Source organism: Centropristis striata, chromosome 7, assembly GCF_030273125.1.
Source record: "Centropristis striata isolate RG_2023a ecotype Rhode Island chromosome 7, C.striata_1.0, whole genome shotgun sequence".
Taxonomy (NCBI): domain Eukaryota; kingdom Metazoa; phylum Chordata; class Actinopteri; order Perciformes; family Serranidae; genus Centropristis; species Centropristis striata.
Window position 1 is genome coordinate 40713712 of NC_081523.1, and position 12732 is coordinate 40726443.

General features: G+C 37.2%; 1 protein-coding gene across 1 annotated transcript in view; it reads left to right on the forward strand.

The window, feature by feature from the left end:
* zmat4a (zinc finger, matrin-type 4a) overlaps nucleotides 1-12732 on the forward strand; it is a 231403-nt gene that overhangs the window by 126204 nt on the left and 92467 nt on the right. The window contains exon 4 of the mRNA XM_059338096.1: nucleotides 4787-4943. Coding sequence (XP_059194079.1) covers nucleotides 4787-4943 — 157 coding nt within the window. The remainder of the gene's footprint in view (nucleotides 1-4786; nucleotides 4944-12732) is intronic.

Sequence of the window (12732 nt, forward strand, 5' to 3'; positions counted from 1 at the left end):
CTCCAGACCTTTGACTGACAGGTGGCTCCTTTTGGATGATTGGATGAGGATTGGTAGATTGTAATGTCAATCATTACTCTACAAAGTGGCTCACTGGTAGAATAACATTGGCTCAAAGTGGCTCACTTTGCACCAATGTTAGTATACCAGTGAGCCACTTTGGAGAGTAATGATTGACATTACAATCTATAATAATCTATAATCTCAGTTTGAATAGTCCAGACTGGTCTCCCCTCAAAAACATCAGTACAAGTCGTTTTTAGACTGTCCTTCATCGCCATCTTGCTGACTTAGTAGTAGTGATTGACGGCCATGCAGCGTTTAAATGGCGGATGCCACACTAGGGGTGGGAGGGAGGTGAGGTGGATGGGTCGAACAAACAACGCAGTGTCACCCAAGAGAACAGTTTGTGTCCCGTGTGAAAACAAAAGTAAACGATTTTTAACTAACTTACATTACTTACATAACTTAAAAGTTTCTTTATTCAACGAATGCAGCAGGGTTAATCCTCACAGAGTGAAAGAAAAGGGCCATGAAACACCTAAAAACTAAAAGAAAAGTCGCTCCAAAGGAGGATAAACACTGAAAGCTAGCTACACTAAAAACTTAATATATAAATCATAATCTAAGATAAGGGGGAAAATATTTTGAAACCTCCTCACCACCTGAGGAGGGAGGAGCTCACACAACAGAGATTAGTTGCGCACATAATCAAGCACAAATCAAAAATCATTAAAGAAACTTAAATGCGGCTCCTACAGGGAGGAACAAAACCTGATAGGAAAAATAAAACATTCTACAAAAAACTATGAAAAATCGGATCAGGACTAAAGGGGGAAACTATTGAACACATGGAGGGAAGGGAGCACCAGGTGAACACAGACTATTGAACACATGGAGGGAAGGAGCACCAGGTGAACACAGACTATTGAACACATGGAGGGAAGGGAGCACCAGGTGAACAGACTATTGATCACATGGAGGGAAGGGAGCACCAGGTGAACAGACTATTGAACACATGGAGGGAAGGGAGCACCAGGTGAACAGACTATTGAACACATGGAGGGAAGGGAGCACCAGGTGAACACAGACTATTGAACACATGGAGGGAAGGGAGCACCAGGTGAACAGAGACTATTGAACACATGGAGGGAAGGGAGCACCAGGTGAACACAGACTATTGAACACATGGAGGGAAGGGAGCACCAGGTGAACAGACTATTGAACACATGGAGGGAAGGGAGCACCAGGTGAACACAGACTATTGAACACATGGAGGGAAGGAGCACCAGGTGAACACAGACTATTGAACACATGGAGGGAAGGGAGCACCAGGTGAACACAGACTATTGAACACATGGAGGGAAGGGAGCACCAGGTGAACACAGACTATTGAACACATGGAGGGAAGGAGCACCAGGTGAACACAGACTATTGAACACATGGAGGGAAGGGAGCACCAGGTGAACAGACTATTGATCACATGGAGGGAAGGGAGCACCAGGTGAACAGAGACTATTGAACACATGGAGGGAAGGGAGCACCAGGTGAACACAGACTATTGAACACATGGAGGGAAGGGAGCACCAGGTGAACAGACTATTGAACACATGGAGGGAAGGGAGCACCAGGTGAACAGACTATTGAACACATGGAGGGAAGGGAGCACCAGGTGAACACAATCAGTAATTAGGGGAGACAATCAGACAGATGACACTCACCGCGGTGTGACACACTTCACCCTCGTAAGTTTAGCCTACGTCAGTGGTTTTTGTGTTTTTTAAAACTGTGAACCGTACGTGTTTGTATCATGACGATTGTGCTATTTTTAGAATGCTCCACTGTACCGTGAGCCACTTTTGACAAACACTCATGTGTTGTCATGGATGGTATTGACAAACGGTCTATTCTGTCATTTAGGTTGGAGATCTAGTTGGAGAGTAAGATGACTATTGATTTCACTCATATGTCTGTACTAAATATGAAGCTATGGCATGCAGTTGATTTGCTCAGCTCAGCATAAAGACTGGAAGACCTGGCTCTGCTAGAACGTCCAGTGCCTATGTTAGAAAAATGATGAAATGTCCACTCCATCTGTCCATTCCTGTCCTCCTGTAGAAAGAAAAGATCATGTTCTCCGTAAATAGACCACAGACTAATTCAGTGAATACGAGAGTCTTTATCCTCGCTTATTGAAAGCAATTGAGTGGCTCTATGAGTAATTAAGAAGTGCTGAAAACACCTACTGTTTGCTCAAGCAGAGTAAAAAGCAAATGCTGTTTAAAAAGCTGTAAAATAAAGTCAGTGCAAAGTGGCAGCTGTTGTTTGGCGGCTCACATCCAGCATGTTTAATGAGAACAAGCAGTGTGAAGATGGCTTAAATCAGTTTGCATTTGTAATTAGTTTGGCTCCTTCTCAAATCATTTTTGAAAAGAGATAGGTACATGTGTTAACACTGAATTAGACCACTATCAGTTAATACATTAGGCAAATCAACCTTGATTACATTAGAATTCAATGTAGCCTTCATGAATAAAAGCTAAGAACACCTGCTGCTGTCTGTGAAAGACAGAACTCTGTGTTTAAAAGTCACATAAGAGTTTAGATATATATATATATATATATATATATATATATATATATATGTATATATTCCGGGTCTACCCACCACATTCATGCATACATTCATGCATACATGGTGCCAACTTCCTATTTAGGAGCAGTTGGGGTAGTGTGTTTAAAACTACACATAACACAGTAGGGTGTTTAAAGTCAACCTGGTCTCACAGAAATCCGTGAAATAGCCACGGATTCGCTTAACTCAAAATCCGTGGAATAGCCACGGAATCACTCAAATTTCCGTGAAACTGACACGGATTTGGCTACAATGCAAGTTAATGACAGTCATATCCCGTGGCTATTCCAACATACAAAGTGATTATGTACATTCACTGAGTGAATATTTAGAAATTTCTTAGAATTTAGATTCTTGTCCCTGTATAATATGATGTGTTGATGGATATTTGTTCCTATTGGTTTGTTCCAAGTCACGTGACTTTCAAGGTCCCAGCGGTCAGAACAAAAAACATGGCGGATAGTTCTCTCATTTTAAGTGAAAAAAATCTATATTTTGACTTCACATCAGTGAATGTACATAATCACTTTGTATGTTGGAACAGCCACGGGATATGACTGTCATTAACTTGCATTGTAGCCAAATCCGTGTCAGTTTCACAGAAATTTGAGTGATTCCGTGGCTATTCCACGGATTCCTGTGAGACCAGGTTGATTATCGGGAAGTTATTACATTATCAGGTTTTATTACATTTTCAGTGGACTCATGTGCAGATTTTTATTACATTATCAGGTTCTACAAGTCTATTTATCATGGAGGTGAATGGGCTCATTATTTCAGTTTGTCTCAAACTGAAGAGCCATACACTTGCATTACATTCCTCCACCTTCAGGCCTGCTGTTCTCTGGCTATATGTGGTAGACAGCAGACGGAGGAGCAGACATCTGAATGAGGTGATGAGTTCACGTCCCCCTCTGCTTCCTCCACACTGAATATCAGCCCTTTCCTGACCCGGCCTGCCTGCTGGGGCTGTTTCCCTCTCCCCCCCTTCCACTTCTCAGTAAAAACTGTTGCATCCATTTCTCCATGCACTGCAAGTTACTGCAAATCCTCACACTATAATGGCTTTTGTTGCAGCTTGCACAGATGGAGGCTCAGAGAGCGGTCCTCCGTCAGCTGTATCGGCCTTCCTATCACCTCTTAAAACACATTTGCATCCCAACAGGATGTAAAGTCTTTAGGCAAGGAGAACTGCACTCCTCCCCTCCTCTGAATGTGGTAGAGATTAGTGATGTGTTCAATGTGCAGCTGTCTTGCTAGAACAGCATAATAATAAGTATAGAATTAACCCATAAGAACCCGTGGTGACACCATGTAACAAACACTTTAAATATTCTATACTCGTAAAAACAAAGCAGCGTGGAGCCCTACTGTAAATTTACCTCTAAAGTTCTGGCTTTTCTTGAGCATGATAGTGTTTTGAAATTTAAAAAAAAGATTCCAAATCACATTTTATGTTGGACTAAAGGACTAAAGAAGACTCAAAATGACTTGCAAAAGACACAAAATGACTAAAAAAAGAAAAAGAATTATTAAAAAGACACTAAATGACTACAAAATGTTGCTCTACTACGTCATCTGGTATAACTGATCTGATTGGCTAAGAGCTACCTACAGACGCTTTTGATAGACAACAAGGGACAATAGTTCTGATAACTCTTATTTCTTTGTTGTGAAATTCGCTCATTAGGGAAAGCTAGTGGCTAACTGTTGCTAGCGGCTAACTGACGCTAGCGACTAACTGATGCTAGCGGCTAACTGACGCTAGTGGCGCTGCTTGTTACAGCTACTAGAGTAGCCATTAGCGTATCAATGCTAACTCAAAATTGTGGTTGCAACATTAGCTGACATTTCATAGCGCCGTTACAATCGTGTTGAGTTGACAAAAATCTGAATTCAGAGTTGAGCAAACTCAAAAACAAAACTTAAAATATTTAGTTTAATTGTCCAACTTGAAATTTTATAGAAGTTTGTTGCCTTGAGATTTTGAGTTCACCCAACTTTTCTTTTTTTGCAGTGTAGGAGAAACTAACAACACATCAAACAGAGGCTTGGCTCTCAGGAGGTTGCTGGGTCTGGGTTCTTCTGGGTTAATGTCCTACTAGATGATTTGATGTATCACTAATAAGACGTTTCTGTGTTTTCTTTTAGGGCAGCGACAAAGGCGACGTGGACAAGAATAAGTGCTGCACGCTGTGTAACATGTCCTTCACCTCAGCAGTGGTGGCACAGTCACACTACCAGGGTAAAATCCACGCCAAGAGGCTAAAACTTCTACTTGGGGAGCAGCCTGTGATCACAGCCAAAGGTACAGCATCTTGTCAAACTGCATTGTGGGTGTAAATAATGGAGGAGCTACAGTACATCTGTCCAAAGGAGATTTATTATTGAGAAGAAAAATAACTAAGAAATGAGACACTGGATGCCATATGTGCTGACAATGTTGCCTGGTGTTGTTATGAAGTGGAGGAGAACCTCGGAGATGGTTTTAAATAATTATGTGGCTCTCAGTTCACACTGAGTGTGTTTTCTCCCTACTGAGACCCACTGTTCACTCTGGGCTGGAGTCCTGACAAATACCAATGTCACTATCTAAAATATTACTGTCCAGTATACAGTACATTATTATTGCAGTTGCACTGTGTTGATGTGGTGCTCTGAAAATCACATACACACAGAATATATGGGTCAGAAATCTCCTTTATGGAGGAGCAGCAAAATTTGGTAGCTCTCTGTTTTTGCATACATTTGCTAAGTCAAAATATTAATTTTTTTCACTAAAAATGAGAGAACTGTCCGCCATGTTTGTTGTTCTGACCGCCGGGACCTTAAAAGTCATGTGACTTGGAACAAACCAATAGGAAGTTCCAAAAAAGTGCTAGATCCTTCATTCCCATAATTCAACGCAGCAGCATATTTCCTTAAGTTTCCCCCTCAAAAAAGACACAAAATGACCAAAAAAAGACACCAAATGACTAAAAAAAGACACAAAATGACCAAAAAAAGACACAAATTGACAACAAAATGATCAAAAAAAGGCACAAAATGACCAAAAAAGACACAAAAATAAAAAAAAAGACACAAAATTACCAAAAAAGACACAAAATGACTAAACAATCCCACAAAATGATCAAAAAAAAGACACAAAATGACCAGAAAAAACACAGAATGACCAGAAGACACAAAATTGACACGGACACGGATTTGGCTACAATGCAAGTTAATGACAGTCATATCCCGTGGCTATTCCAACATACAAAGTGATTATGTACATTTACTGAGTGAATATTTGGAAAATAAAACATATTTCTAGCTAGAAATGTGATCAAAATGCATTTTTATGCAGAAACTAAGTCAAAATATTGATTTTTTTCACTAATAAAGTGAAGCGTACACTCTAAAATGCTTACTCAGTCAAATATACCAGATGTCTTTTAAAACTAACCTTGTACTGCAAAGTAAAGAAATAAATAATAATGAATAAAGTCTAAGGGATTGTCTAGGGAGAAGATTCTTGGTGAGCATGGTCTGACATTTTCACATCGCTTGCATTAAGATGATCATTTTGCATTAAGATGATCACCATGTCTGCCTCTAATCGCTCTCCCTCTCTGGCCCTGTCCTCTCAGCTCCTCCATTACTGCAGCTCACCTTGAGGTGTCAGCGCTAAACTTTCTCCCTCTGCTCTATCCAGCAAACCTAGCAGGTAGAATGATGCATTAAGAATGCACACTGCAAACAAGCCAACTTGTATTTTTGGCCTAAAACAGTGATTTAAGTTGGTAAAACTTGTAAATATAAATGATTGACATTTAGGGCAATAATGTAAGTTAGCACAACAAAGGAAGCCAGTTGTCTGCTCAAAAACAAGTTGGTGAGTTGTTGTTACTTATATCTTTAAGTTGGGGTTCACATCAAGGGACAATAGTTCTGATAACTCTTATTTCTTTGTTGGGAAATTTGGTGCTCAATGCTAACTCAAAATTGTGGTCGCAACATTAGCTGACATTTCATAGCGGCGTTACAATCGTGCCAGAGAAATTCAGATTTGAGCAAACTCAAAAACAAAACTTAAAATATTTAGTTTAATTGTCCAACTTAAAATTTTATCGAAGTTTGTTGCCTTGAAATTTTGAGTTCACCCAACTTTTCTTTTTTTGCAGTGCAAGCACAGACCCATAAATGTTAGTGAGAATCTAGAATTGTTTTGTAATTTTGGCAACAGTGTCTGCTGCTGTACCAGTTCCTTTATGTATTCAGCCGTGACACTGCTATTCCCAAGACTCACGCATAATAAATCTGAGGCTTCCGAAGGTGTAATAACAACATATGTCTTGTAAACAAGTGATGTTTTTTTCAGATTTTTTCCCTTTTTTATTATAAAATATAGGGATTTTCAATCTTTGACCTCCAGAAACTATTTTGTTGAAACAAACTGAAAAGGGAGCTGCTTGCAACTCAGATATACTGTAGACCATGGGTCTCAAACTGGCGGCCCGCGGGCCAATTGTGGCCCTCGTGACGATATTTTGTGGCCCCCACCTTGATATGAAAGTTTAATGTGAGTTTTATATGAATGGCACTTTACCGTGTTGTGTGTGAAAAGTCCCGTTATTTCCTTTTTTTGGAAATTTTGTGTCTTTTTTGGTAATTTTGTGTTATTTTTAAATAATTTTGTGTCTTTTTTAATAATTTTGTGGTTTTTCTGGGTAATTCTGTGTCTTTTTTTGGTAATTTTGTGTCTTTTTTAAAAAAAAAATTGTGTGTCTTTTTGTGATAATTTCGTTGTACTCCCTTATGCAATGACAATAAAGACTCTCTGATTCTGATAACAACCACAAGGCTAAGATTGTCTGTGCCTAAGATTAGCCTGATAGCGTTTCTAGCATTAAATAGACTTTCAGTGTTATTTACACTGTAAACAATTGTCTTGTAAATTCATTTGAATGAATTTTACAGTTCCCTTACTGTTATTTACTTTACAGTATGTTACTGTGATAAAACCACATACTGAATTACAGTAAAATCCTGTATCTCCTTGATTTGACAGTAAAATACTGATCATCTAACAAAAATAAAACATAGTTTAACTTACGCTGTGATTTGCTCAAGAAATGCAAGATTAAAAAGGATGTTCCAAGAAAGTAAAGACCAGAGTTGTCTTCATGTTTCCTCTAGAAATACAGTAGCTTTCCGTATTTTCTCAGCCTCTCTGCTGTTGATTCTACCATAACTCCCAGAATGCAATGCTATTTATGGTATATTACAGTATTTTATGGGAAACAGTACACTGCAAAAAAAGAAAAGTTGGGTGAACTCAAAATTGTATCGAAGTTTGTTGTCTTGAAATTTTAAGTTGGACAATTAAACTAAATATTTTAAGTTTTGTTTTTGAATTTGCTCAACTCTGAATTCAGAAAGTTGCACTGACTTATAATTTTACATTATAAGTTATAATAACTTTTAATCCTTACTTCTGCTAACTTCTGCAATGTGCTGAATTGGCACGATTGTAACGCCGCTATGAAATGTCAGCTAATGTTGTGACCACAATTTTGAGTTAGCATTGATACGCTAATGGCTACTCTTGTAGCTGTAATAAGCAACGCCGCTAGCATCAGTTAGCCGCTAGCATCAGTTAGCCGCTAGCATCAGTTAGCCGCTAGCTTTCGCTAATTACCGAATTTCACCGTATTTCCCAACAAAGAAATAAGAGTTATCAGAACTATTGTCCCTTGTTTTGAACCCCAACTTAAAGATATAAGTAACAACAACTCACCAACTTCTTTTTGAGCAGACAACTGGCTTCCTTTGTTGTGCTAACTTACATTATTGCCCTAAATGGCAATAATTTATATTTCCAAGTTTTACCAACTTACCAACTTACAAGTTGGCTTTTTTGCAGTGTAAACTACCTACAAATATTGCCCAGAATGCATTGTTTTCTACAGTATAATATCTTTTTAATGGAATAAAAGTATGTTACTGTCACAATTTGGCTATTTTCTTACAGCAGTTTGTTGCAGTGTATGATAATGTTGCATGTCTTGATTTTGGGGCCAATTACAACTTACTAACAGCAGCCGACCAGCTGGTGTTAGTGGCTGTCTGGCCTGAGCCTGTGTGTGTCTGTGCATATGTTACTTAGATTTAATCACCAACTGTTCTTCACCTCGGGGTGGTTGAAGTCTGCTGCTGTTGTAATCCGCTGACAGCTGCTCACCTTGAATGTACCAACAAATTGGCAGTTGTGTAAGAATAATGTGGGAAGGTCGGGGTGGGGGGGAGTGAATGAGAAACATGATAAAGAATATATTTTCAGATAGTTGTGGAGCCCAACACCTGAGTACACAGTGAGCAGATCAGTTTGTTTACTGGCTTGTTACCGACTCATTTATATGCACTTCACAGCTTTGTGCTTTGTGCTCAGCACTACTTTTCTGTTAATTTGTTGGAAGTTTTCTGTTGACTGATAAGGCAGTGCATTCTTCTTGTGGTATTATCTGAAGCGTCCCATCGTTTGCAGTGTTCAGAATGTATCCTGCATTAGTGCTGCTTCTGCTTCTGCAGCCTTTCTTCCTCTTAAAGAGGTTGGATTGAATCAGTAGATTGGTGCACAAAGCTCCTCTCCTGCAGTTAATGTTTGTTGGGCCAATCTGGCTAGAAAAAGAACAGAATCATTCCTCTCACTGTGGCAGCACGGGCATATTATTTAGCATTGAGAAAGACATGAAGTCGGATATGCTGCTTACAGTGGAGTAATGTAATTTTTTTTAAAGTAAAAAAATAGTGTTTTGGCTGATATATACTGAATTAACCCATTTATCATTTTACGGTCAGAGTACAATATAAAGTAAAGAGTACAATATAGTTTCATTAAATGAAAACACTCAAATAAAGTACAAATTCCATAAAATTGAACTTAAGAACAGTACTTGAGTACACTGTAAAAAAAAAAAAACCCTGTTGTTTTTACGGTAAAATGATATCACTGTTGATTTCCCGTTTAAGATTGCCATTTTATTCCATATTTTACCTAAAAAAAAATAAAAAAAAAATCAAAAGAAGCGCTGCTCTGCCATATAATTGACAAGAAAATACTTGATAAATGCTGCATAAATTAAAGATTTTACCATTAAATATTACAGTATATTTCTGTTAGAGATATGCTGTTTAGTACATTTAACAGAGATAAAAATTATTTTTTCAATAAATAAATGCAAAAATGATGGCTTGCATATATATTACAGTATATTTTTGCTACAAACACGGCACCAGTGTATTTTACAGTGGAGTAATGTAATTTTTTTTAAAGTAAAAAAATAGTGTTTTGGCTGATATATACTGAATTAACCCATTTATCATCTTACAGTCTTTTACTGTCATGGTTTAGCAGTTTTTCACCATAAAGACAGACTTTTTTTTAAAGTGTAGAGTTACATTCCACTACTGAAAATGAGTATAATCAGCCTCAAGAAACTTTATATAAGCACAAACTAGAGACCTGGAGCAGTCAGAGGATGGATGGCTAGGTATATTGGCTATAAGGAGGTTTCTCAACAGCTAAACTGTTTCCATTTAATGCAAAAAATACAAAACCTGCAGAAAGCCCCAACATGTCAAAAGTTACTAATACCAAATCACAGCATGGATTTATGGTGTTCCTTAACGTCTTGGTGTCTTGATGTGGGAGATGAGACATTGAGAAGGAGGAAGACGTGAAGTCGGATATTTTGTGCAATATTTGCACTCTTACTTATAGCCAGAGAGAGTTTTATATGAATGGCACTTTACCGTGTTGTGTGTGGAACGTCCCTTTATTTCCTTTTTTTGGAAATTTTGTCTTTTTTGGTAATTTTGTTTTTTTTTTTAATAATTTTTTGTCTTTTTTTAATAATTTTGTGTTTTTTTGGGTAATTCTGTGTCTTTTTTGTGATATTTGTGTGTCTTTTGTTAGTAATTTTGTGTCTTTTTTTTGTAATTTTGTGTCATTTTGTAATAATTTTGTGTCTTTTTTGGTAATGCTGTATCCTTTTTTTGGTCATTTTGTGTCTTTTTGTAATCATTTTGTGTCTTTTTTAAATAATTTTGTGTCTTTTTGGTAATTTTGTGTCTTTTTTTAATAATTTTGTGTTTTTTGGGTAATTCTGTGTCTTTTTTGTGATAATTTTGTGTCTTTTGTTAGTAATTTTGTGTCTTTTTTTTGGTAATTTTGTAATAATTTTGTGTCTTTTTTGGTAATGCTGTATCCTTTTTTTTTGGTCATTTTGTGTCTTTTTGTAATCATTTTGTGTCTTTTTAAAATAATTTTGTGTCTTTTTGGTAATTTTGTGTCTTTTTTTAATAATTTTGTGTTTTTTGGGTAATTCTGTGTCTTTTTTGTGATAATTTTGTGTCTTTTGTTAGTAATTTTGTGTCTTTTTTTGGTAATTTTGTAATAATTTTGTGTCTTTTTTGGTAATGCTGTGTCCTTTTTTTGGTCATTTTGTGTCTTTTTGTAATCATTTTGTGTCTTTTTTAAATAATTTTTTGTCTTTTTGGTAATTTTGTGTCTTTTTTAATGATTTTGTGGGTTTTTTGGGTAATTCTGTGTCTTTTTTGTGATAATTTTGTGTCTTTTGTTAGTAATTTTGTGTCTTTTTTTGGTAATTTTGTGTCTTTTTGTAATAATTTTGTGTCTTTTTTGGTAATGTTGTGTCATTTTTTTGGTCATTTTGTGTCTTTTTGTAATAGTTTGACAGAAAAAATAAGAGCTCAAATTCTGGTGTGATTTATCCATAAATGTTGATCAGCTGTGTACTCTTGATGCTGCAGCATCCTGCTGTTTCTGCTTCCTGTGCTGCATTTACAGCCTCCATCCACCTCTACTGTAAGCTCTATTGTTCCTGAGGTGGGCATCGATCGCTCTGAAATATTTATGTTCCAAACAGAGCCTGACACCAACTTAAGTTTTATTTATTCTCAATACAGTGTTCCTATTAATTTCATGGCTAAACTACCGAAGGGGAGACACATTTTCACCATGTCACAAACTAGAGCAGTCCCTACTTTATTTATTTATCACCTTTTTGTGTTTATTAAAGCAGCATACTACCAGAAGAGCAAGAAGTGCATTTTTGTTCATTTTTTACGAGTTGGAGGATAAAGGCATATCTTTTATTTAAAAGTTTGCTATCTCTGAAAGTCGAGGACTCTGTTGTAGGGAATTTTAGTTTGTTATTTTCCACATTGCTCAGCTCTGAAGCTAGAGAAAATAAAACTGCTACCCCTGTGGCTACAGCATTAACCTTCTGCTATGATTACATAAAAACATTCAAGGTATGGAGTTTCAACTACACTGCAAAAAAGCCAACTTGTATTTTTTGGCCTAAAACAGTGATTTCAGTTGGTAAAACTTGGAAATATAAATTATTGACATTTAGGGCAATAATGTAAGTTAGCACAACAAAGGAAGCCAGTTGTCTGCTCAAAAACAAGTTGGTGAGTTGTTGTTACTTATATCTTTAAGTTGGGGTTCACAACAAGGGACAATAGTTCTGATAACTCTTATTTCTTTGTTGGGAAATGCGGGAAAGCGGTGAAATTCTGTCATTAGCGAAAGCTAGCGGCTAACTGATGCTAGCGGCTCACTGATGCTAGCGGCTCACTGATGCTAGCGGCTAACTGATGCTAGCGGCTAGCAGCTAACTGATGCTAGCGGCGCTGCTTGTTACAGCTACAAGAGTAGCCATTAGCGTATCAAAGCTAACTCTAAATTGTGGTCGCAACATTAGCTGACATTTCATAGCGGCGTTACAATCGTGCCAATTCAGCACATTGCAGAAGTTAGCAGAAGTAAGGATTAAAAGTTATTACAATGTAAAATTATAAGTTAGTACAACTTACAGTTGAGTTGACAAAAATCTGAATTCAGAGTTGAGCAAACTCAAAAACAAAACTTAAAATATTTAGTTTAATTGTCCATCTTAAAATTTTGTAGAAGTTTGTTGCCTTGAAATTTTGAGTTCACCCAACTTTTCTTTTTTTGCAGTGTAAGTTGTTAGGTGAATATAGGAGACTGAAGAGGTTTAACCCCTAAGCAGAACTTTTTGACAACC